Here is a 24201-nt window from a genome sequence, read left to right as displayed (position 1 = left end):
GAGAATGTTCTATTTTGTAGGTCCTCGCTATCCCTAGTGCGTTTCTTTTTTTGATTGATCTGCCATCTTTTTCTTTTATTAATGATGGATAAATCACCACCTGTACAATCATTAACTGAGGTTAGGACATGGCTTGTTAACTAAAATAAAAACAAAATAAATAAAAAATAAATGCATTGAACCTGATGAGGAGTCAATATATCACATGTACAATCATTAAGTGAGGTTGGGACATGGCTTGTTATCTAAAATAAAAACAAAAGAATAAATAAAAAATATATTAATGTATTAAACCTGAAGAGGAGTCAATATTAGGTTAACCTCTCTAGAAATAGTGGGAATATCATCCATCATAAGCTAAGTATTCTAAAATGAATAGTATAATCCTTTTTAGTATATATAGATGAATAATTTATTTTGCATTTGGTAGATTTTATTGGGCTTCATGTCTAAAAATATTTTCTATAAAAAAAATAAAATATAATCAATAAAAAAATAAAAAAACAAAAATAAGTACCCGATGACATGACGTAGCGATGACATGACGTAGCGCTGACATGACGTAGCGATGACATGACTTAGCGATGACGTAGTGAGGACATCGGAAAATTATAATATAGATTCTTCAGTTGAGCCAATATTTATTTTAGACGAGGTTTAATTAGTGTTATATCATAAAATTTAGCCCTCGATTCAACGTCTAGATAAATATTATGAAAATAATTATCTACATTCATTCTTATTGTATCTACCTGTTCATATATATTTTCCGCCAAATCAATAACCGGAACCAAATCTAAATTTGGTTTTTGTAAATTTCTACAAAGTAATGAGCTAAAAATAATTTATTGATGCAACTAGCAGTAATGATAAACTCTGATTGATCAATTGAATTCAATAATGATATCGCTTCTGACGCATAACTTTTTTTCATGCTCAATAAAAATTAACATTAAGGTTATACGAAAACGTTCATTTCTTTATTATTGCGATTATATATATATTAGATATTTGATTTTTAAAAGTATTCTATTTTTTAAATATTTTAATTTTTAACGTATTATAAATGACATCTTATGTTATATTAATGTTATCCATATGTAGATGTGGCGGAGGTCAACCACAGATGGCTAGGGCCCGTTATCAGTTTAAGGGCATAGTGACGGGAGGGCAGTTTGGATCTAATCAAGGTTGCCTACCCTACGAAATACAGCATCGCGATTACCATACTACAGGTAAAAACTTATAATATAACCCCATACATGTTGTGAGACGCCAAGAGTTTTAAAAATTAAGGGCGAACTGAATGTTATATGTCTTAATTTTGTTTAGATATAAATAAGTAATATTTACCTTAAGTTTTTCTTACTTTTTGTAAATATTAAGGTATCAACAAATCGTGCAGTAAAATAGTAGACACCCCGAAATGTGTTACCCATTGCGATGACCTACAAGGATGACAAAAATTTTGGGTTATTTCATATTTATTTAATTTGGAATAAAACTTAACAAATTCAAATAGGGTGAATATTATTTTTTTTAAAAATCATATGATGTTTTATTATCAGTGTTTTTTTTCAACTTTAAATCACTTTTGACGTTTTAAAAATTTTAAAATCTGATTTTACTGGAAATATATTATATCATGTTTGGAATACCTACCCGATGACATTCAAACAATTTTATGAACCTTTGAACCAAATTTAATTTATATATAGTTTTTCCATAGATATTTTTTATATTAATTATAAATGACTCAAAGATTAATGGAAGAATTGTCCACAATTGATAAGAATAGGTGTTCTCAACATGCTGGATTACATTTTCGGTATAATCAGATCCTTAAATTTAACAAAAAGGCGCTCAAGAATTGATTTATAGTTGTGAAAATAACACATTGCCGCTAACATATATACTTATATAACCCTTGAAAGTTATTCGCGTCCATACATCCCAGAGTTTTAACGATACTTAAAATCCTGTTAGTACAATGGTATGAAATTATTTGGTTAGCTTAATAATTTTTGGAACAAAAACAACATCATATATGCAAAATTTAGTTTATACTTTCGATAAGAGCTTTTTGAAAATATCAAGGATTTTAAAATCACTTTAGAGTTTTTAAGTAGTATTATTTTCAAACATATTGTCTCCATTTTTTTTCTTGTGCCTGCATACTAATTTTTGAAAAAGAGAAAAAGAATACTATTTGGAAAAAAATCTCTAATTCGGTCTTCTTCCTTCTTTGCCGATTAGTGGCCCTTTTACATATTTCTCTATGAGAGCCATTTGCCATTCTAATCCTCTTTCTCCATTTCCGGAGTGCTGGACATCGTCCCAAGTAAAACCTAGCGTTTTCCTGCTATTTACTAGCACTTCATCCAGCTTTCCAATTTGAGGCTTTTTCTCTTCACTTCAAAACAGCAGCATCCATTCTACCAATAGTCCTTTGCTTTACTTTTATCATGTCCAAATCATCTCAGTCTATTTCTCAGAGACCTGCAGAAATATCATTTGCATGGCCCAGCTCGAATATTTTTTAACCTGGCTCGGCAAGGATTTTATATTTTCAGACCTACCCCAGTCCGGGTATTTTATAAAAAATTTTCAAGCCGCAGCCCTGGTGTATTAAAAAAGTTTCAGCCTCGGCCCAGGTTTATTTAAAAAAATTAAAATATGGCCCGGCTCGTGTACCCAGGCCGGGCTTGCAGGTCTCTGCTATTTCTTCTCCCAGTCATCACCTATAAAAATAAATAGTATTTATTTTAATGCTGAATTTTTTTTTGTTTGGAATAATTATATAATAATAACTTATAAAAATTATTATTATTTAAAATAAATCAAGTTTTAAAATAATTATCTTGTTTTAATAGATAAATGTTTTATTTTATAAATATCATGTCGATCAAATAAATGATCATTAAGTTTTTACGATTAAAATTTAGGTTGCTGACACTACGAAAATTTAATCGTAATTTTTTTTATTCAAGGGATGATCACAAGGATTAACTAAAATACAATATGACTAAATCCCTGCTAAATCATTTTTTCACGGCCCAAGGCCCTCCTGAAGAATTTCAGATTTTTTATGTCTAAGATCGACCCCTAAAACTCACTTTTACGTCCAACCCTACCCTAACCCTGAATTTTAGGTTCAACCCGACAATAGCTCTAGAACGCATTTAGATCCAACCCAACCTGAACCTGACTAAATTTATTTTATATATGTTGAATGATAAGAATATAGAGATTTGTGCAAGTTTGTAAATCACATAATTAATTTTGTTCACCCTTGTCATTAAATATTAAGAATTTCTTCCAAACATTCAGATTTTCGTTTCTCTCTAATTCATGAGTTTTGATTTTTTTGGCTTTTTAATTGAATAGATAGATAAATAAATTTTAATTAACACTATATTATATGATGTAAAGTATGTGTGTAATAGAGTTTTAACTAATCGCTAAAATATAATCAGGGAAAATATTTAATTTGGTAAATGAATATATATGAAATAATTGATATGTGTTAGAAGAAAAATGACATGTTATACCATTAAAATTTTATGAAACAAAATGATTATTGAGGATGTGTTAATAATATTGAAGATATTTATATTTTTAATATTTATTTATCGGCTCGAACTTCATGTTTGACACCTCTTACAGCCTGACCCGGGCTGAGAAAAAAGTATTCAATATCCGAACCAACCCCGAGTTCAATCCATTAGGCCTCTAAATATGACTAGACGCATGACATTATTTGTGAAAGATTTCTAAGTATTTTATATTTTAGAGAGGAAATGAGTTTAAAACAGAGATTTGAACCTTAAAAAATATCGGTTTAGGTTCAGATAATAATTCGGTTTGGTTTGAACCTTTAAAAACCGATTCTAATTATTACACATAAAAAACTTGTTACTAGACATTTTGTAAAGGAAGGCACATTTTTTTAAAATTTTTTTTATAAATAATCCCTAGAAAAAGAATATCTAGCTTATTCTATAGCCAAGAACACTTCTATACCCTACTAACCTTTAGCTTACATCGTCATATAGCAATATACAAAACAAATATCTGAAAATGGTCACTGATAATTTATCAATCACAATTTATTGATGATTATTTTGAAACAGTTCAAGATATTAAAAAATTTCTAACTGGTTTAAGGAACCTTTTTTTTACGAAGTTTAGGTTCGGGTGTTATTTATTTTATAAATTTCTGTAAATTAATCGTTAATAGCTATTGAACGGGTTTGGTAGGAGTGAATCCTTGTTTATAGAGTGTATATATTTGATTTTTTATAAAGTAAGAATGATAATGAATAAACTCTCGTCTCCTCTATTGCTATATTTTGAAAAATAATTAAAGTATAATCTCAAAGAATTTAATAGCAATGCTCTTTTAAAATGATTTGTTATAATTAGTATCTAAATCTTCTTTTTTTTCCTTCTTCTCCGTTTAATGGCGATTTCCAGGTCGGTAAACCAGTTTTCCCTCTGATTTTCCTTGTTCATTTTTGAAAGTTTTGAGTAGTGCTGTTAAACGCCTAGACTTGAGCCTATTTTTTTAAAACAACTCAATATTTTAGTCAGAAAAATATTGCCTAAACCTAGAGATTTCGTCGATAGATGTTCAAACCTTTTTGTGCCATCTATGAGCAAAATCTAAAGGTTTGCGCAATATTTTTCTGGATAAAATATTGAGATTGTCGTTTTAAAAATTGGCTCAAAACGAGCCGTTTAATAAACACTAGTTCTGAGGCATCAATATTTGTAAAATTCATTTTAAAAAAATATATGCTGTGCCCTTCGATCCTAAACAAATACAATCAGAAATTATGCAATACGGGCCAGTAGAAGCTATCATGATCGTTTTCGAAGATTTTTTGCAATACAAATCTGGTAGATGACAATTGTATATTTATACTTTTTACAAAACGGTATGTAATTAGCTTGCTAAACAACAAATACTTTGAGGGGTGAGCGAACGTTACACATCTAAGACTTCAGATATATCCATATATCCTTATGGCGTTACAAGCCCATTTTATTAAAACTATAATTTCCCTTTTATTTTAAAAAGAATTATAATTTATTTTTATATTGCAACAGGAGCCTACAAACACGTAACTGGAGATCTAGTGGGCGGCTACGCTTTAAAAATTATAGGATGGGGTGTGCAAGATAACACGTCCTATTGGCTGTTCGTTAATAGTTGGAACAAAGATTGGGAGCAAAAGGGATTTTTCAAGATTCTAAGAACAAATGAATGCGGAATTGAGGCAGAGATATATGCCGGTTTGCCTAACACTGAAAAACAAATGGGTACAAGGAATGCATTTTTTTAAAAAAATATACTTTTTAGGGGGTAGAAGGTAGGGGGTCAAATTATCAAAAAAAATTTTTTCTTCAATATTCTATTTAAATTAAAAGTTCGGAACCTAACCTAAATTCCGTTTTTGGGCGTTTACCTAGAATTTTAAAATGGAATCTGGTGCTAAAATTTAAAAAATTCGGTTCCTATATTTTCCCCGATTCCGAGGGTTCTGGCTGACGTACCAAATTCTGATTTAAATAACTTTCTTTTACCTATATTATTTCGATTCTAATATTATAAACAATATATATTTCGATTTAGCTTCCAGAAATCGTGAAAACGTCTTTAATAAAATTAACTAAGAATTTATAGGTCCTGCAAACGATCCTCTGAATCATAAAGAAGAGATCAAGAGCAATAATTTTATTCAGCAGCCTTTTGAAAATCAAATCGAAGAACACTTACTTACTCTGGAAGAATATCAAAATAATATTGCCTAAACAAAGTATATATTTTACCATATATTTTTTTTTTATCAATGACAAATTTTCCACTATTATATTGATATGATCTCATATTAATTTTATAAATATTATGCAGATATTTTTTTTTTTTCTAAGTATTACCTTTGGACTTTTTCCGCATTTATATTTTTTTAGAAGGCATATAATAATTATGTTTTTCATACTTTTATTTAAATTTCTTGTTGTATTATAAAAGGTGGCTTAACTTTTTATTCGTGGGCCACCCCCGATGATTATATTCATCCACTTTTTTGTAAGACACATATATTTTTGCATTAAACTATAGTTATTTAATATAAAAAATGACCTAATTTTTATTTCATATTTTAGTATTTACAAGTTGTATTTATAAGTTTGATGCTTGAAATCGGCTTAAATTTTTATATTTTGAATAAATATTTGGTAGCGTCGTAAATTAAAATTATATACAGAAAAATTATCAAATCTTAAATGGCAGTTCTGGATGGGGGGGGGGGGTGCATATCTGCCATAACACTCAATCTCAAAAATATACTTGTGATAAAATTTGCCAGAAGTAAGATATACAAAACCTTTATTCGAACTCTTCCTAAATGAATTAAGGTCATCAGTTGTTCTACAGGGGACGTCACCAATTAAATAACTTGCCGAGGCCAGCGATGGCAGATCAGTTTTTTCTTGAAACCAAATTTTCATACAAGATTGGGTGAAGTTAGTAGGGTAGCCAAATATGGAGTAGTGTTAGAAAAGTTAATATGTTACTAAACAATTAATAAGAAAATATGTAAGAGGGAAGAATCAATTTTTTTTAAAAATATAACCTTCAAAGGTTTGCAATTAAAGTCTCATAATAAAATTTATAATATGTCATCTGCCCCCCCCCCCCCCCCCCCCCCCCCATAATAATCCAAATGGCAGATTAAACTATTAACAAAAAAACCTTGATTTCCAATACATATTGCTAATATTTACTAAAATAAATTACTTTATCCTCATACAAATATTACACTTTATTATAATGATTAAGGTTAATAAATTATACCACCTGATCAAATATTAGACCAATACAATCAGCCAAATTAATTTCATCATTTATCCTTCTTCATGAATTTTTTTTTACTCCTTGCATTTATATGTGGATTTTTCTATACTACAAGATCAGAAAATAAATATGGATCGCGGGCTATTCAAATTGTAGATTATATCAATAATCTTAATACCACCTGGAAGGTTTTAGATTATATAATTGCGTATATATTTTATAAATAGGCAAGTGATGTTCCAAATTTTCAAAGTTGGGACTATGATCTTATTAAGGGATTAATGGGAGTCAAATTAAATGCTACAACTTCCAAATTATTTAACATGGAAGTTCAATTTCATGATCAAGATAAAATGCAGTTGCCAGAGGAATTTGATAGTAGAACACAATGGCCAAATTGTCCAACACTTCAGGAGGTTAGAGATCAAGGTGCTTGTGGATCATGTTGGGTATTATTATATTAATATAAAAATGATCATTTTATGCCTTAGTATTTCTTGTATTTTAAAATAAGTATAGCTGAGTTTTGCAAATTGCCTCCAAAGAGATATTTATTATCAGCAAGTTAATAAGCAAAATATTAAAAAAGGAGGTTAATATCACATGATTAAATAAGATAATAGGGCAGGACTATAAATATGAAGCAAATCCACTTAATTTTGAAGAAAAAAAAGTCATAATTTCATAAAATTAAATAATAAAATATTAAACTAAAAACTACAAAATTTTATGAAAGAGGGAAATTTTTTAATAGCTTAAAATGATATTCACAATTAAATGGATAATATAATGGTACCACCTTCCCCCCCCCCCCCACCATGGGTAAATATGAATAAGAAATTTTCCATTTTTTTAATGAGGATGATCCAAATGTTCTTGCATAATTTGGGAATCAGAAATTTCTATTTATTTTGATGAAATATTTAGGTAAAATTGATTATGCACAAATTATTCTGAATATAATTTTTATATCGATTTCATTATATCTCAAAAAGTCTTTACTTATCCAATATAAATTCTTTACTTATCCAATATAAATTCTTTTCAGATCTAAAAAATTAATCTTTATAAGTGTTTTGATGACCAATATTCATTTTTGAAAATAATGATATCCTTGAAGAATATAATAATAAATAATATTAAATCAAATATTTATAACATAATAGAAAAAATATATACTTTTGAATTAGTCTGTTTATATTACTACTAACCATAAAATATATAATGAAAAATTATTTTTAAAAAAATATGTGTTATAGTTAATATACAATGGAAATAAAGCATATATTTATCAATATTGGATTTACTAATATAGATGTTGACCATAACCTTGATATTGGATTGGCTTCAAAAAACGATATTTGCATACCTCTAAATATAATTACTTTTATTAATTAATAAATTTAAAAAAAATAATTATCATTGTCATTTTTCTAAGCTTCACATATTTGATATGTAACTATTTTGTGGGGGGTTTAGAAACTTTATGGCTATGTTCATTGACATTACTATTCATAGCAAAAATCTAAAGTAAGATTGTGGCAAATTTTAAGATTTTTTTTTTAGAAAAAAATGCATTGCTATAAATTATTTGCATTTTTTTAAAAAAAAATCTATATATCCAAAATTATTATAACTAATTGCCTGAAACTCATATAGTGTAGGTTTACTTGCTGGAGTAACAATCCTGGAAATAAAATTATTATTTTTAAAAAAAAATGTAGATTTGACATTTTTTCTAAAACATTATATCATTAAGCATTAAGCCACATTCATAGTGGCATCAATTGTGTTGGATCACATCCCACTATAAATGAAGTCTTATTCCCATAATATGTTGAACCCTTATGAAGAGAGACAGTAATAGTATATTTAATATTGAATCAAAAGATTTTACGATATAATTTCTGAGCTCCTAGTTATCAATCATTCATAACAGCCCCCCTCTCTCCCTCCCCCTTTTTTTAAATATAAAATTACATTAATTTTTTTTTTATTTAGGAAAATATTTGTGATTAATAGGCAACCAATCAGTTTAGAAAGATTTCTTAAAAAAAATTTTTTAAAATTTAATTTTACTTTTTATACATATTTTATTTATTGTTAATTTAATAATTTAGTAAAGGAAAAAAAAACCCCATTAATTTTATTAAATTCTTATTGCCAGAAATGTCCCGGACAATAAGACAGTCAAAAAGGTTCCCGTTCTAAATCGCGAAAACAAAAATCGCTAAAAATTGGGAACATGGCTTATATCTCCTAGAAAATTTTTAAAGTAAATTTGATATTAATATTAATAGATACTAGGGGACTAAACACTTGTATTTAAATTGAAAATTTAAAAAAAATCGCTAAAATGGAAGAAATATCATCCAAATTCCCACCACAATTAGAAAATGGTTTAATTTAAATGTTTTTTTTAAAAAAAAAGTACATATGATTTCATTCAAATAAATCTAATAAAATTTCTATTTTTCGAAAATTTGACGCATTAATTTTTTTTATAAAAATATAATATCGCTCAATGTATTTCATATTTTTTAAATTCTTTTTAGATCTAGCGGTAATGGAACAACTCCCCCTCCCCCCACCATCTCCTTTGGGAAAAAATACCCAATTTCAATAAGCTGTTAGAACCATACCTCTTAGAAAAATGGGGGGGGGATTTGATTTCTTCTACGTGTGGGTTGTCACTTGTCATTCCCGGAGTAAAAATGTTTCCGAGTCATTTTTTTGGACGCTTTTGATAACAGATAAAGGTTGGCAAGTGTACCTTCTAAGAACAATAACAATGTCCCCTTTTTTTTGTTTTATATCTTATTGATGACGTAATATTAAAAAATATCGTTTTTTGAAAAATTGTAGCTAGGGGGCTCAATGGGCTAAAGACCAGGGCGGAAAACTATTTCAACCCTAGTTCCATCCCCGCCCTCATATACAATAATTTCCAACTCTTCGGACAAGGTTAGGGTAAGGTTATAAAAATTTAGAAAGATATGAGTGCGGGTATAATATATATTATTTAAATGGTTTCAAATTTATTCGTTGCTTAGTAAATTGAAAGGTAAGGAACATAAACAAAATTAAGATTTCTATCAGATTATTATTGAGTCATCATATAAAGTAACGTCGTTACCTTTTGAATAAACGGGAGGCCATTCGTTACTTAAGTTTTAAAAGCTTACGAGTAACGCATATAATATGTCCATCTTTGTTAAAATGAAAATCTAACACCGACAAGACCTAGTTTGACCTAAAATGGATTCAAAAATTCTTATTAATTTTTTTCCCCATTAAATATTACTATTTTTTTTGCTATTTAAAGGCCTTCGGGGCCGTGGAGGCTATGTCGGATAGGATCTGCATTAACAGTAACGGAGCCGTGAATGCCCACATTTCCGCCGAAGATTTGCTCACCTGTTGCAACGATTGTGGAATGGGGTTAGTGAAAATAAGATTTAAATTATTTTATGATTGGTTTCCTTATTAAGGAGGCTAAGGTCATACCAGAACGTTCAAGAGTTTGACTGCATAATGTTCAAAAGTAGTAAGTCAAAAAAATCGATTCCAAAAATTAAGATAATTTCTAATGTTTACATATTATGAAATTTATCGTCTGATTCTAATAGTCGTATTATTCCGAATAATTTCCATTAAATTAATCATGTAAAATGAATAATATAACTTTTTATTAAATGTTTAATTTACTGAAACGCTAGAAAGTTCTGGCATATTCGTATTCCATTATATCTTGGTTTTTTTAGTATTATTATTATTCATTTTAAAACGATGATTCATGAAGTTAAAACTCTAATGCTGATAAAAAGACCTATAATATTATGTATTTATAATTATTAGAATTTTAGCATAAAGATATATCTAAAATTTAATTTAATCATATGTTATTTTAATATAACCACCATCAGTCACTTTCATTTCCTTATTTTTAGTCCCATATTCTTGAAATATAAAAATTATAAGTAACGCGAAAAAAAGAGTACCTTAATTGTTTTAAGTTTTTAAGGTTTGAAGAATACATCCTCGGGAAACATTAAAACTCAACATCCTTATTTCTGTAATCCTATTTTAAAAAAATATTTCATACTTAAGTAATATTTCGAAATAATTTTACCATTCCAAATCATTCTCAAAATATTTGTCAATAAAACAACATTTTTTATGATAGTTATACAATTAAATACTATTTATCAAACACGTGCAGATGTAACGGAGGTCATCCGGGTATAGCTTGGAACTATTATCAGAAACACGGCTTGGTGACCGGGGGCCAGTTTGGATCTGATCAAGGTTGCCTACCTTACGAAATACAGCATTGCGATCACCACACCAAGGGTAAAGGGCAATAAATATAACCGATGTATGATTGATTGATTTAAATTTGGATCTCAAGAGTTTTTAAAAAAGCCGGATGACGCTTTACAATATTGTTTAAATATGTTCGAGACGTAAATAAATGTTATTAAATTTTTTATTTTGTTTGGTTTTTATTTCGTCTTATATGCAAATTTACGAAATGAAGGCATTTACGAACCGTGTGGGAAAACGGTAAAAACTCCGAAATGCGTTACGATGTGCGAAAGCAACTATAACTTAACATACAAAGATGACAAGCATTTTGGTATATATATTTATTTATATATATATTATGGGGAAAGTATTAAATATAAGCTACAAAAAAATCAAGGGTGATCGAATATCAGAGAGGTTTGGTAGGACTAGAAATGTAATAAAAAACATTTTTTTGTGTTACAAATGTATTAAAAAAAATATTAAAAATAACATGCCTAATGGCGAAATTCTTAAAACGCTCAAAAATTAAATATACATAAAATAAGATTCTTATAAAAAAAACATAATTTTTTATGATGAACTCAATTTACTAAAATTAAGTTATAAATAATGATAAAATAAAAAAATCTCCCAACAAAATATTGGTCGATTACTTCGCGATAAAATATTTGTAAGATCATATTTTTCGCATTGATTGTTAGTGGTATATTTAGGTAATATTTACTTATATTTTTAGCTGTTTAAAAATTTTTAGCCGAAAATTATCACTTTGGGCCTCGGAGTTTTTCTTAAGAAGATATCTCAAATTTGAAAGAAACTTATTTATAAACATAATATATTGAAAAAAAAGTAGGACAAAATAAACGTTTGTTCTTTTTACAACCCATAGGTATGGTAGGTACACCAGTGACGAAGAAGGCCTTAATAGAAGCAATTATTGTTTAAAAATTAATATTATTTTTTGATACTAACACCCCCCCCCCCCTCCCTAAACAAAATTAAGTACAATTTTTTCTACGTTACAAATCAGTACTATTCGTTTTTAATATTTTTAATATAAATTTTACAAAGTAACTAATTATAATAATATAAACAAATAAATAATAAACTAGTCATATTAACTACAAGGTTAATTTAATCTTATTTATATAAATTATCATTTAATTATCTTTAATTCTCTTTCTCGCTCTACAAAAAAGTTAAAGAATCCTAACACTGGTATATTTATGATCAATGTAAACAGTTGGAATTTTTATTTTTAAATTTAAAATTTATTTAGCTTTAATAATCGTAAACATCCTTATAAAAATAATCAATTATTTTATTTTAACATAAGTTATATCTTATATCTTATACATATAAATAATAATAATAAATATTAAAAAAAAAATTTGAATTATCGCCATTTTATCGAATCGTAATCGGCTAATTTAATAATATCGGCCGATGATCAGTATCTCAAAAGAGATAACATATCGGTTACATTCCTACCCTTCCTTCCTTCATTTCACAAGTGTTTTTAAAAAGCCGGATTCGGATCGATTTTTTAAAAAGAGCCCGAGTTAACCAAGATGATATTTAGTGTAAGCCTGGTGATTTTGCTTCGTACATGGCAGAAAGGTTTTTCTACTTGCCCGAATCTCGAGGCCTACAACTATTTTCGGTACTATTATTTTTACAAAAAAAAAATTAACCAAAAAAAATATAATTCTTTATTTACTTATAAAAAATAATCAAAATTCAGCACATGTTCCCACCGAATGAGATCCAAATCCTATCACTACAATCCCAATAATTCTTCCAATTCCTGTGCTGACAGTTCTATCATAGGCCAGCTATCTCTTCCATCCATCTCAGAATCATTATTTATAGTCTCCCCCAGGTAGGGTTCCACGACAGCCATCGGTACGACTGTATCCGGCCCGCTGGTTCCCCTAACCTCCGGCGTCTCCGTCTCGTTACCGGTGGTAATACCATACGTACCAGCCGTATTTCTAAGCCAAATGTACGACCTTGAATGGCGGGCAGGGGGACAAAGATAATGAATGGTAGTCCGGAGTTGCCGGAACCCCGACAGACGCGGTTGCGGCACCAAAGACGAGTGTGCTACCTATGCAGATAGACAGAAAATTTGCAGGACCGGTGCCCCCGTGGGCCGAGTAATGGAAGAACCAACGGTCGCCATCGGGAAAATAATGAACGAACAAGGGAGAGGAGCCGAGACGACGGTCGGGAGGAAATACGGCCGGTACGTATGATATTACCACCGGTAACGAGACGGACGCCGGAGGTTAGGGAAACCAGCGGGCCGAATACAGTCGTACCGATGGCTGTCGTGGAACCCTACCTGGGGGAGACTATAAATAATGATTCTGAGATGGATGGAAGAGATAGCTGGCCTATGATAGAACTGTCAGCACAGGAATTGGAAGAATTATTGGGGTTGTAGTGATAGGATTTGGATCTCATTCGGTGGGAACATGTGCTGAATTTTGATTATTTTTTATAAGTTAAATAAAGAATTATATTTTTTTTTGGTTAATTTTTTTTTGTAAAAATAATAATACCGAAAATAAATAAAGAATTATATTATAGTAATACCAAAAATAAATAAAGAAAAGTTTATAAAAACGCGTATTTTTTTTATTTATTCATTCATTAAGAAATTTTTGTGTGTAAAAAAAAGAAGAATATTTGTAACCCATATGCTATTGGAAAATAAAGATACTTAAAAAGAAGGGAAAGATTTTAAGAGTAAACAATATATGCTTATAAAATAGAAATTATCGAACCGTATAAATTTATAAAAATAATATTTTTTTTGAAAATTAGCATATGGGTTACAAATATTCTTTTTTTTACACACAAAAATTTCTTAATGAATGAATAAATAAAAAAAAATACGCGTTTTTATAAACTTTTCTTTATTTATTTTTGGTATTACTATTTCTACAAAAAAAAATAACAACAAAAAAGAATATAATTCTTTATTTATTTTCGGTATTATTATTTTTACAAAAAAAAATTAACCAAAAAAAAAAAATTCTTTATTTACTTATAAAAAATAATCAAAATTCAGCACAACAACAATACAATTTTTTGGCTAAAATCTTAATCGAGCCGTTTTTTAAAATGGGCTTTTTAAACGAAACTAGCGTTCATCACAGTTTAACGCGAATTCGTGGCGAGGTATATACACACTTCGTCGCGAATTCGCGCTACTGTGATCGCGGAGATAGGGAAGCAATATTTTATTAATAAAAATAAATGCTTATTATTAAATAAAATTGTAGGGATTAGCTTTGTAGAACCAGGGATATTCGATAGTGATTAATAATCAAAAACTCATCCTGTTTTAACTTTCGCTTCAGTAACCGAAAGTACAAAATGAGGATTTTCATCTTAATTAAAAACTTTTTTTCCCTAGAAACAGGGTTTGTCATAATCGATTTACTCGATATTTATCATTGATCTCAATTGGACACAAATTATAAAATTTAACAAAAATTTTTATAGTTTAATTAATACTTGAGCATTTTTAAACAAAGAGATAAATTCGGCTTATTTAAATATTTTAATATAATATGGCTTTTTTTTTTTACAAATAAGAAAAATTAATTGATTCCCTGGTACTGGTAGTACTGCAGTAACACTAATATTATAACAATATGACATAAATTTATTCAATTTTTTAAGATAATGTAAAGTTTTATAAATACAATTTTTTTATCTAGCTAAAAAAGTATATTCTGTGCATTCCGATCCTAAACAGATACAATCAGAAATTATGTTATACGGACCAGTAGAGGCTGCCTTATCTATTTACGAGGATTTCTTGCAATATAAATCAGGTATAATAAATAATGTATTATTTTTTTAAAAAAACTCAAATAAAAATTTTATGATCTTAATTCTTATAAGTTCTTCTTTTGACGTTGTATGTGATTGACTCAATAAATTAGAAATTACTTAAAGGGCTGAGGAAACTTTCATTTTCCAAAAACTCCAGATATTTTGGGTGATTTTGCGACGTTTTGCTTCTAACAAACTAATTTCATTTTTCTTTAAAAACATTATAATTTTATTTGTATATCCATTATCAGGAGTTTATAAACACGAAACCGGGGGTTTTATGGGCGGCCACGCTATAAAAATTATAGGATGGGGCGTGGATAAAGAGACTCCCTATTGGTTGGCCGTTAATAGCTGGAACGCGGATTGGGGTGACAAAGGATTTTTTAAGATTTTAAGAGGGAAAGATGAATGCGGAATCGAATCAATGATATACGCCGGCTTCCCTAACAATGAAAAGCTGTTGGGTAATATAATTTTATTTGTTTTTTTTGGAGGAATAAATATCTGATAAACTTCTTTTTTTTTCCTGATTAATAAAACACATGATAGTATTTAAGAATTTATTAATATATATATATACCTATTTATATAAATTGTGTATTTTTTATTATAAAATTAAAAAATCCACTCAATTTAGCTAAGAAAAATCGTAATATAAAAATTATAGACCATTTCATGGCTAAAGCTTATTCACGGGATGAAAGTGCGGACAAGTTCGATAATTATATCCAGCAGCCTTTTGAAACTCAGATCGAAGAACAATTCCTTATTTTAGAACAATTCCTTAAAAATAATATCCCCTGACAAAATTTATATATGTTATTTTTCTTCACCTTTTTAAATAGGAACTTTATTTATTCCTATAAACAAATTTTTTTTATGAAACAAATTATACCCTTATTTTTTTTTAGATATGTTCTTTAATTACTCTCTAATATATATATTATGCAGATATATTTTTTTTTCATTATATTATATTATATTTTACCCTTTGTAATTTCCCCGTGGTATATATATATATTTTTATTACAAATACAAATTATAATATATAATTTTTTAATTTAATTTTATCTATTTATTATAAAAATATCTATAATTATAAATACTATAGTATTATAATGATATATTTTTTTTTAAAAAACCAATTTTAAAATAGGAATAAAATTATCACTTCTACTCTGATAATAAATTTTAAGATGTATAGTATGATAATCACCTCAAAAAGATTATAAAACGGTTATAAATTATTAGATTGCGACTTATTTTATTTACTTAGAATAAAAACACACAAACGCTTAGAATTACTCAGAATAAAAAAATATACTTTATAAGGCAGAATTTTTACTGAAGTTCACCAATATTTATTTAAAATCTACGATTTTCTGAGCGTTTCCTATATTTTTTATAGAAATTTATTTTTCATCTGAGAAATTAGAATTTTTATGGGTAACTGCGTAATTTATCTGGGCCATAAGAAATTAATCTGAACAATCGTTTAAGAATATTCTTCTGCAGAGAATTTCAGTTTTTTTGAACGATTAAGTTAGGACCCTTATGAACAATAAGTAGTACATCGTTACTTTTCGCTAACTCTAAAAGATTTCCTTGTATTCGACAATATAGTAATGTAATTTTTTTTAAAAATAGAAATTTTTAGAAAAAATGCAATGTAAAATTATTGCCTTTTCCGACTTCAACACCTTAAATAATCTCATATGATCGTTCTAGTGAAATAGAAGTTCTCGCTTGCATTTTATTACATTTTAAACTATTTATAAAATTATATATTTCTTTAAAAAAATTCAAAATTACTGCGAGTTTGAATTGCACATCGTATTATTAATATATAAATCACGGAAATTTTCTGAATTACTGGATAACGGCGTTAATAACTATTACATTTAAAGACCCATCTAATTATCTGTCTATTTTTAAATTAAATATTTACAAGAATAGACATTTTGTCCTGACTTAGAGATTTGTGATCACAAAGGTTATTTTTTACCTAGACTTGAGGTAGACGGTAGACTAAAGAAATAGTTTTAACAACTGAAACACATAACTACAGTTTTTATGTTTTAATTACTTATTTTCATGCAGATATTTTATTTATCTTTAAAAAAAAATAGATTGATTCTTTGTAAAAGAAATAAAAGGATCTCAGATACAGAGACTTAATCTTACTTTACATTTTCGACCTTGCTTGAATACGAAATCCTAAATGAAATTTAATATAGATATTTTATTACAAATTCTTTAGATCACTATACCCCCCCCCCCCCCCCCTCATAGACCCTGTCGATATCTTAAAATTTAAAAAATAAATTAAATTAGATTATAACATGCTTTCCATTCATGTAATATCAACAAAAACCTTTTTTCCACCATCAATTTTTAATGCCGTATTAGCAATACCGAGTGAATTTTGATAAAATATACCATAAGACAACTGTTAGTTCTAGACATCCATCTATCCACAACCCCCCCCCCCCCCCCTCCTCCTCCCCTTTCATACATTCTCTAGAACAGTGACATTTAAGTGATACTTTTGTGTTTATTTACTATAAATGTCTTCTGTTGCGATTGGAAGTAGAAAATTAAGCTTATATAATAAAATTTTATCCTTATTTTTACAACCCTTTTTCTCCTCAATATTCTGCCATTTTTTTTTTACTCTACCATATTTCCCCAATCAAATTTCTGTGTTTATTTCAATTTTAGATAGTCCTTAGATTCATTCATCTCATTTACAGGCAACCAGGTCAGTAAATAGTTTAAATATTTATCCTAGGCAACATATGCACACGATACGCCCATTTTTTTCCAAATATATATAAAAACCCAAGCCATGTTTAATGAGTGTGCTTATTCTGTCTAAAACAGGCCCTTGGAACAAACTTTTTTTGGTGTAAAACCTAATTAATTTTATACGACACTGATTGGTGTTGACAAGATTCTAATAGGCCTAGTATCTGGATCTCTGTGGCATTTAGATACTTAGAACTTTCATCGTAAACAAACTTGATTCTCTAAAATATCTTTGTTTAGGATATAAAAATTATTAAATATTGATGTCTTTATAACTATCATTACGTATATTTAATATATAAAATGTGTTTTTTTTCCACCAATGTATAAATTTTTTCTACTTTAAATCAATTTTTTTTAGCGCGTTTTTAAAATTAAAAAAAAATCCGATCTTATCTGCAATGTGTTCCAGCATTACTTACCCAAAATTTATCAGACCATTTTGCTATTAAACTTTTGAGCTATTTATAATTTATATTTAAAAAATAACCTTAAAAAGAATCCAAATTATCTTAAGATTAAAGGATAATGGCAATGTTGCCTAAAATTCATAGGATAAGTATTCTAAACAGATTACATTTCCTGCAGAATCGAATTTTAAAAATAAATCGTGCTCAAAAAACTATTCAAAGATGAAAATATAACGCATTGACTGACGGAAGTAACATGTTGAGACTGAGTGATGTTAAATAGGCTCGTAGAGCCGATTTTTAAAAAATGGCGAACTCAGTATTTAGTCCAGAAAAAGAGGGTCTTAGCCTCGATATTTCGTTAATAGATATCCAAAATCTTTGTAGTACATTTAAGCAAAATCTTCAGGCTTGTATAATATTTTCCTGGATAAAATATTGAGTTATCTTTTTTTTAAAAATCTACTCAAATCGATTATGGGTATTAACAGAACCTAATTAAATTTATAAACAACCCGCCTTTTTCTGAACTTAGTTTTTGAGCTTCTAAACAGTTTTTCCAAAATGTCTATACTAATGTTAAATTATCTTAATCCAAATAAACGAAAATTTATTTGTTTTTTAACCATAATTCATTAAAAATATTGCCAATAAAAAAAACATTTTAAAAAAATAATAAATTTGTCATCCAGATCTAATAAATGAATAAATTGAAGAAAATGAAAAGAGGGGGGAATAAAACTTTGCCAAAAATTGTAAAATATACCTCAAATTACCTATAATTTTAAACTGACAATTGATTTTTTAAAAAAAGAATATATTAATAATTACTTTATTTTTTCGCTGAATTTCAAAAATTATGAAAAATGGATTTCTAAACCCAAAAAAATTAAAATTAATTCAAAAATAAAATTGATCTTGAAAATGACTTTATAACTTTCAAAAAAAAGATAGCTTGATAGCATTGAAGATTAAAAAAAAAATTTTCTTTCTTAATTATAAATTTTGAATTATTACCAATTTAAAAAAAATCAATTAACCTTTAATATATTTAAAAAATTGATTATCACTCTTGATATTTTAAAGCGATCAAATTAATTAAGAAATAAAATAAATATATAATTATAATTCCATTATTTTTTTTTTGATAAAATTAATTTTTAATTGGCTTTTTGTAAAAATTAGTTTTAAAAAAATGACAAAAATCTTGAAAAATGTACCCACTTATCTACTCCTGGTAATGATGATAAATTATTTTCCCAATTTTTACCATTTTATGTCAATTATTGTCCAAACAAAATTGATGGAAGAATAAAACAAAATAATTTAATTTTTATATTTTTATCATTTTATAGGTCGCGTTTGTAATTTTAGCTTTCAGGTTGGCCGACGTAACAAATGCCAGGATTTTGGAAACTGCTTTAGACGGTGCGGAAGAAATAAATTATAGGGTGGCACGGGCCGAGCCAAAAGGTAATTTTATAAAAGAATAAAAAGGAAAAAATAAAGAAAGAAAAGAAAAAAAAGAAAGAATGGCAGGAAGGAAAAAGGAAGGAAGGAAAGAAGGAAGGAAGGAACATGTCCATATATTTTTAAAATAACACCATTAAATGTTGTTTTTTATGCTTTAGTTATGGATGCAGATGATGACGGCGACGATGACGATGATGATGAATTGCAAAAGGTTAAATTAGCCAAAGCCAAAGAGCTTCTCGAAAAAAAAAAAATGGAGGTTATAAAAAAAACATTTAAACATTGTTTCGAAAGATTTTTTTTGTCATTTAATAATTTTTTTATATATTATTTAAAAAAAATAAATAAAACATCATTTATATATTTTATAATGTTTGATAAAAGTAAAGAGTGGAAATTTTAAAATCTTTTATATATTTTTGGAGCCTTGGACTATACTCTATATCTGAATTAGTTCTTGTATCGGGCGACACCACCGGTATCCGGTATTTGATATCGATTTTTAATGAAGGAAAAAATAAAATAAATATAATCCCCCCTATTCTCTTCCACAAAATATTTTTATAATCAAGTTTAAAAATTTGCACTTCTTGTTCCTATAAATTCATAGCATTTAGGCCAATTTTTTTTAAAAAAGAATTTATTAGCGTTAATGATCATTTGGGGTAATGGACACTGGTATGGTTTAAATTGAAAGCAGAGGCCGATACAGATATTGTGCATTCCTGACAGTTAACTGGGTGTAGAGAGGGTTATATGGGGTATGGTGAAGTAAATAATTTAAATTTGAGCAATATTGCACTCCATAAAGATGAGAGGCAGGTTCACTCAAAGACAAGCCTTAAACTTATAAAAAAATATATTGGTATATCCTTTTTACTTTTTAATGAATAGATTTCGAAAGCAGATATAAAGGGGACTAAAGTAGAAGTAAAGACTAAAAGACAAGCTGAAGATGGAGATGGCGACGCTGATGAGGTAACAGTCAAAACCGTTAAAGCTACCACCAAAAAGGTAGTTGTAGCAAAGGTGCCCGCCAAAAAGGGTAATGAATGTTTAACGTTTTATATGATGAAATATTTTTTGAAAAAAAAAATTCTTTCAAACATTAAATCGTTTGGTAAAGTTTTTTGAAATATAATGTAATTATTATTGTAACCAATTTGAATCATGACGGTGGCGCTCTTTTAGAAACTATCATTCAAACTAGACCGGTATCAGTTAGCCCCGGCAAAAAGGTAGTCGTGAATGTTCAAACCGTCAAACCCGATCGAATTATAGTTACAAACAAAATTGTTGTTAACGATGATAACGTTGATGATGACGATGTATTAGAAGAAGATGAAATCGATGGAGATATTGTGGATAGGGGTGGTGCGATTAATGGGAATATTATAGATAGGGATTATATCGATAGGGATGAAATCTATAGAGGCGGAATTCTAGCACGCGGTCGATTCCCAAAAGATAGATCCTGGGGAGCATTTCAAAGATACTACGGCGACAGGGAAATCTCGACTCTGTATCACATAGGACCAGTTGAAAGAGTTCGACAGATATTGGGGCTCAATTCAACCGTTCCATAGATATTATTATAATTTTTATTATTATATGCTTCTTTGCGATCCCGTGTAAAACGTTTGTAGCTTCTATTTTAATAAAAAATTACTATTTTGCGATGCGCCATTATTATAAGTGATTTTATTTTTCAAAATTTATATAAACATTTTATATTTTATACATCATATTTTACATTCATTATGGATATATGATCAAATATAGTGTGTTTTTTTAGAAATATATATATATTTATAAAGCGAATTTACGAATAAAGAAATATGAACAAGGATTAGAAATACTGTATAAAACAATATATTGGTGTCTAAAATTTTATTTTATTGCAATTAAGATGTTAATTCTATTGCTAAATAAGGTTTTTTATTTTTATTTTTAAAAACTATTAAGTAAATTTTTATATTTTATAAAAGTAGTTTTGAACCATTTATTTATTTTGATCAAAAAAAACAGGTGTGATGATGGATATAAAATCCCCCGAATTACTAGCTTTGATTGAAAAAATTAAGACATTTAATTCTTCGGATGTGGCTAATTTAAAGAAAAAGGTCGCAGCGTTAACGCCTGAGCAGAAAGCAATGCTAAAAGCAAAGGCAGCGAAATTAACTCCGGAAGACATGGCAATGGTGAGAGAAAAACTCATTGGCATCCTAGATGAGTCTGGGGTTACTATATCACCAATGGCTAGAGATGGTAGAAAATATATTCATTAAATTTATTATCCATAAATTGTGCTGCTTTCATTGCTAAAAAATGTAATAATTATCAATTTCTAAAAAAAAATTTGTGGAAAAAAAACATGCTAAAAACTTTATAAAGAATTGCGGAAACTTGCAAAAATTGACAAGATGGATGGAGCTATGGAAGAAGATACAGAAATGAAAACCAGTATGGGTAAAACTTTAAATTATTTGAATTAAATTAAATTGTAAGATTCTTTAACACAATATTGCAAATATATAAATGGTTGAATTCCATATCAAATCAACAAAAAAATGTGGATTTTCAACCCGACCCTCTTCAATTTTTCTTAAATTTTGTATACTGGTAGTATATACTATAACTAAGAAAAAAATAAAATTTTACCTTCCAACACTGTTTACCCGCTAAGATATGGCCGTTTAAAGCGCGGAAAAATGGTACATTTTTACAAAATGCACCTCATTTATTTTCATATATCTCGAGAAATAATTAAGTTAAAAAAATAATTTAAATTTTATTTTGTAGCTTAATAAAAGTTCTTTAAAATGACATTAAATATGATGGACCTTTTATTAATATCGAAAACCGGATGTGTATAACCGGAAATGGCCATAGAAGAAAGAGGTATTTTTTTTTCCAAAATTTTTTTTTTGTAGATAGATATCACACTGTTTTATATTTGTACAAATTCTAGACTGGGATGAACATGGGTTTAGGAGTTATCACTCTTTGTATGGCTAAAATTGAACAAATTTAACATTAAAATCATCATAATTTAATTTTATGAATAGTTATGAAATAATGTTAATTTAAAAATTATGTCTAAATGATAGGCCCTTATTTTTTTTTTATCTTTATAAAAAAAATTTGTGAGGTGGCTGAGATAATGAGCTGTTTAAAACTTTAGTTAAATTTTATCTCGAAATTAAAATTACTTGACAAAATAATTTTAAATATTTTATTTAGCATAAAATTACCAAAATTGAAATTCAACAATAAATTTTTCCCCAAAATATTCATATTTAAAAGAAAGGCTTAATATATTATTTGACGAGAATTCTATAGATAAAACATTCAAACAATGGATAGCAATTGATCGAACTACCCTCGAAACACTGACAAAATCCGCTGACGAAATTATAGATTATTTAATTGAATAATTAAACAATTTAATTCCTTATTTGTATATAGCTTCACGATAATCATTAATTCGAAACTTTTAAAAATTCAATTTAAATGTTGGCGATCTTAGTTATTGCAGACTTTTCAGAAAACTAAATAGTGCAGAACCATGCATAAGGATTTAATCAGACCAATAATCAAGCCACTATCAACTCTTTTAAAATTTATTACCGTGAGAACAATATAATAAAACATGTAAATTTAGTGGTTATATCAGATTGTTTAAAGCACAACGCATGCGCATTTTATTTATTTTAAAAATTGATCGTATTCTTGAAAGAAAGATAATAGAGTGGATAAAATTTATTATTTTTTTGATGGAGCAGTAACCAATATAAAAATAAAAGGTTTCAATTAATCTGTACAATCATGAAAATGATTTTGGGATAAAGGCTGAGTGACATTTTTTGAAACCGCACAAGGTAAACGGCCATGCGACATTTTGGGGGCCGTTACTAAACGGTTAGCAGCTTGAGCAAGCTTGCAACGTCCATATGAAGACCACATATTCAAAATAATAGATTTGTTTAACTATTCCCATAGACGAAATAAAAATCATAATTAAATATCCTTGGATGATTATAATATATGATATATTCTAATTATAAATTTTTGATTGTATTATATGTAATGCAATTTGAGGCAAATAAAGTTATATTATGTTTAGAATAATTTTGTCAAGTAACATCGAGACAAAATTTAACTAAAGTGTTAAACAAAGCTCATTATAGAGAATTCTCAAAAATTTTGATATAGATAAAAAAAAGTAAGGGCCTGTCATTTAGACATAATTTTATTTTCATTATTTCATAACTATTCATTAAATTAAAATATGATGATATTAATGTTAATTTTATTCAATTTTAGCCATATAAAGAGTGATAACTCCTAAACCCATGTTCATCCCAGTCCAGAATTTTGTACAAATATAAAGCAGTGTGATATCTATCTACAAAAAAAAACTTTGAAAAAAAAATACTTTATTTTTCTATGGCCATTTTCGGTTTTACACATCCGGTTTTC

General features: G+C 27.9%; 1 protein-coding gene across 1 annotated transcript; it reads left to right on the top strand.

Annotated features, from left to right (window-relative positions):
- The first annotated feature begins 6893 nt into the window (after positions 1–6893).
- On the top strand, positions 6894–16046 carry LOC135922713 (cathepsin B-like). The gene is made up of 8 exons (XM_065457157.1): positions 6894–7050; positions 7090–7311; positions 10188–10303; positions 11085–11215; positions 11403–11501; positions 14908–15024; positions 15277–15492; positions 15666–16046. The coding sequence occupies exons 1-8, from the start codon at positions 6925–6927 to the stop codon at positions 15830–15832; spliced, it is 1194 nt and encodes a 397-aa protein (XP_065313229.1). The 5' UTR covers positions 6894–6924; the 3' UTR covers positions 15833–16046.
- The last annotated feature ends 8155 nt before the right edge of the window (positions 16047–24201 follow it).

This window comes from Gordionus sp. m RMFG-2023, chromosome 1, assembly GCF_954871325.1.
Source record: "Gordionus sp. m RMFG-2023 chromosome 1, tfGorSpeb1-WG-v2, whole genome shotgun sequence".
In the NCBI taxonomy this organism is placed as follows: Eukaryota; Metazoa; Nematomorpha; class Gordioida; order Chordodea; family Parachordodidae; genus Gordionus; species Gordionus sp. m RMFG-2023.
Note: the sequence above shows the minus strand (reverse complement) of the source record. Positions and strands in the feature narration are given on the sequence as shown.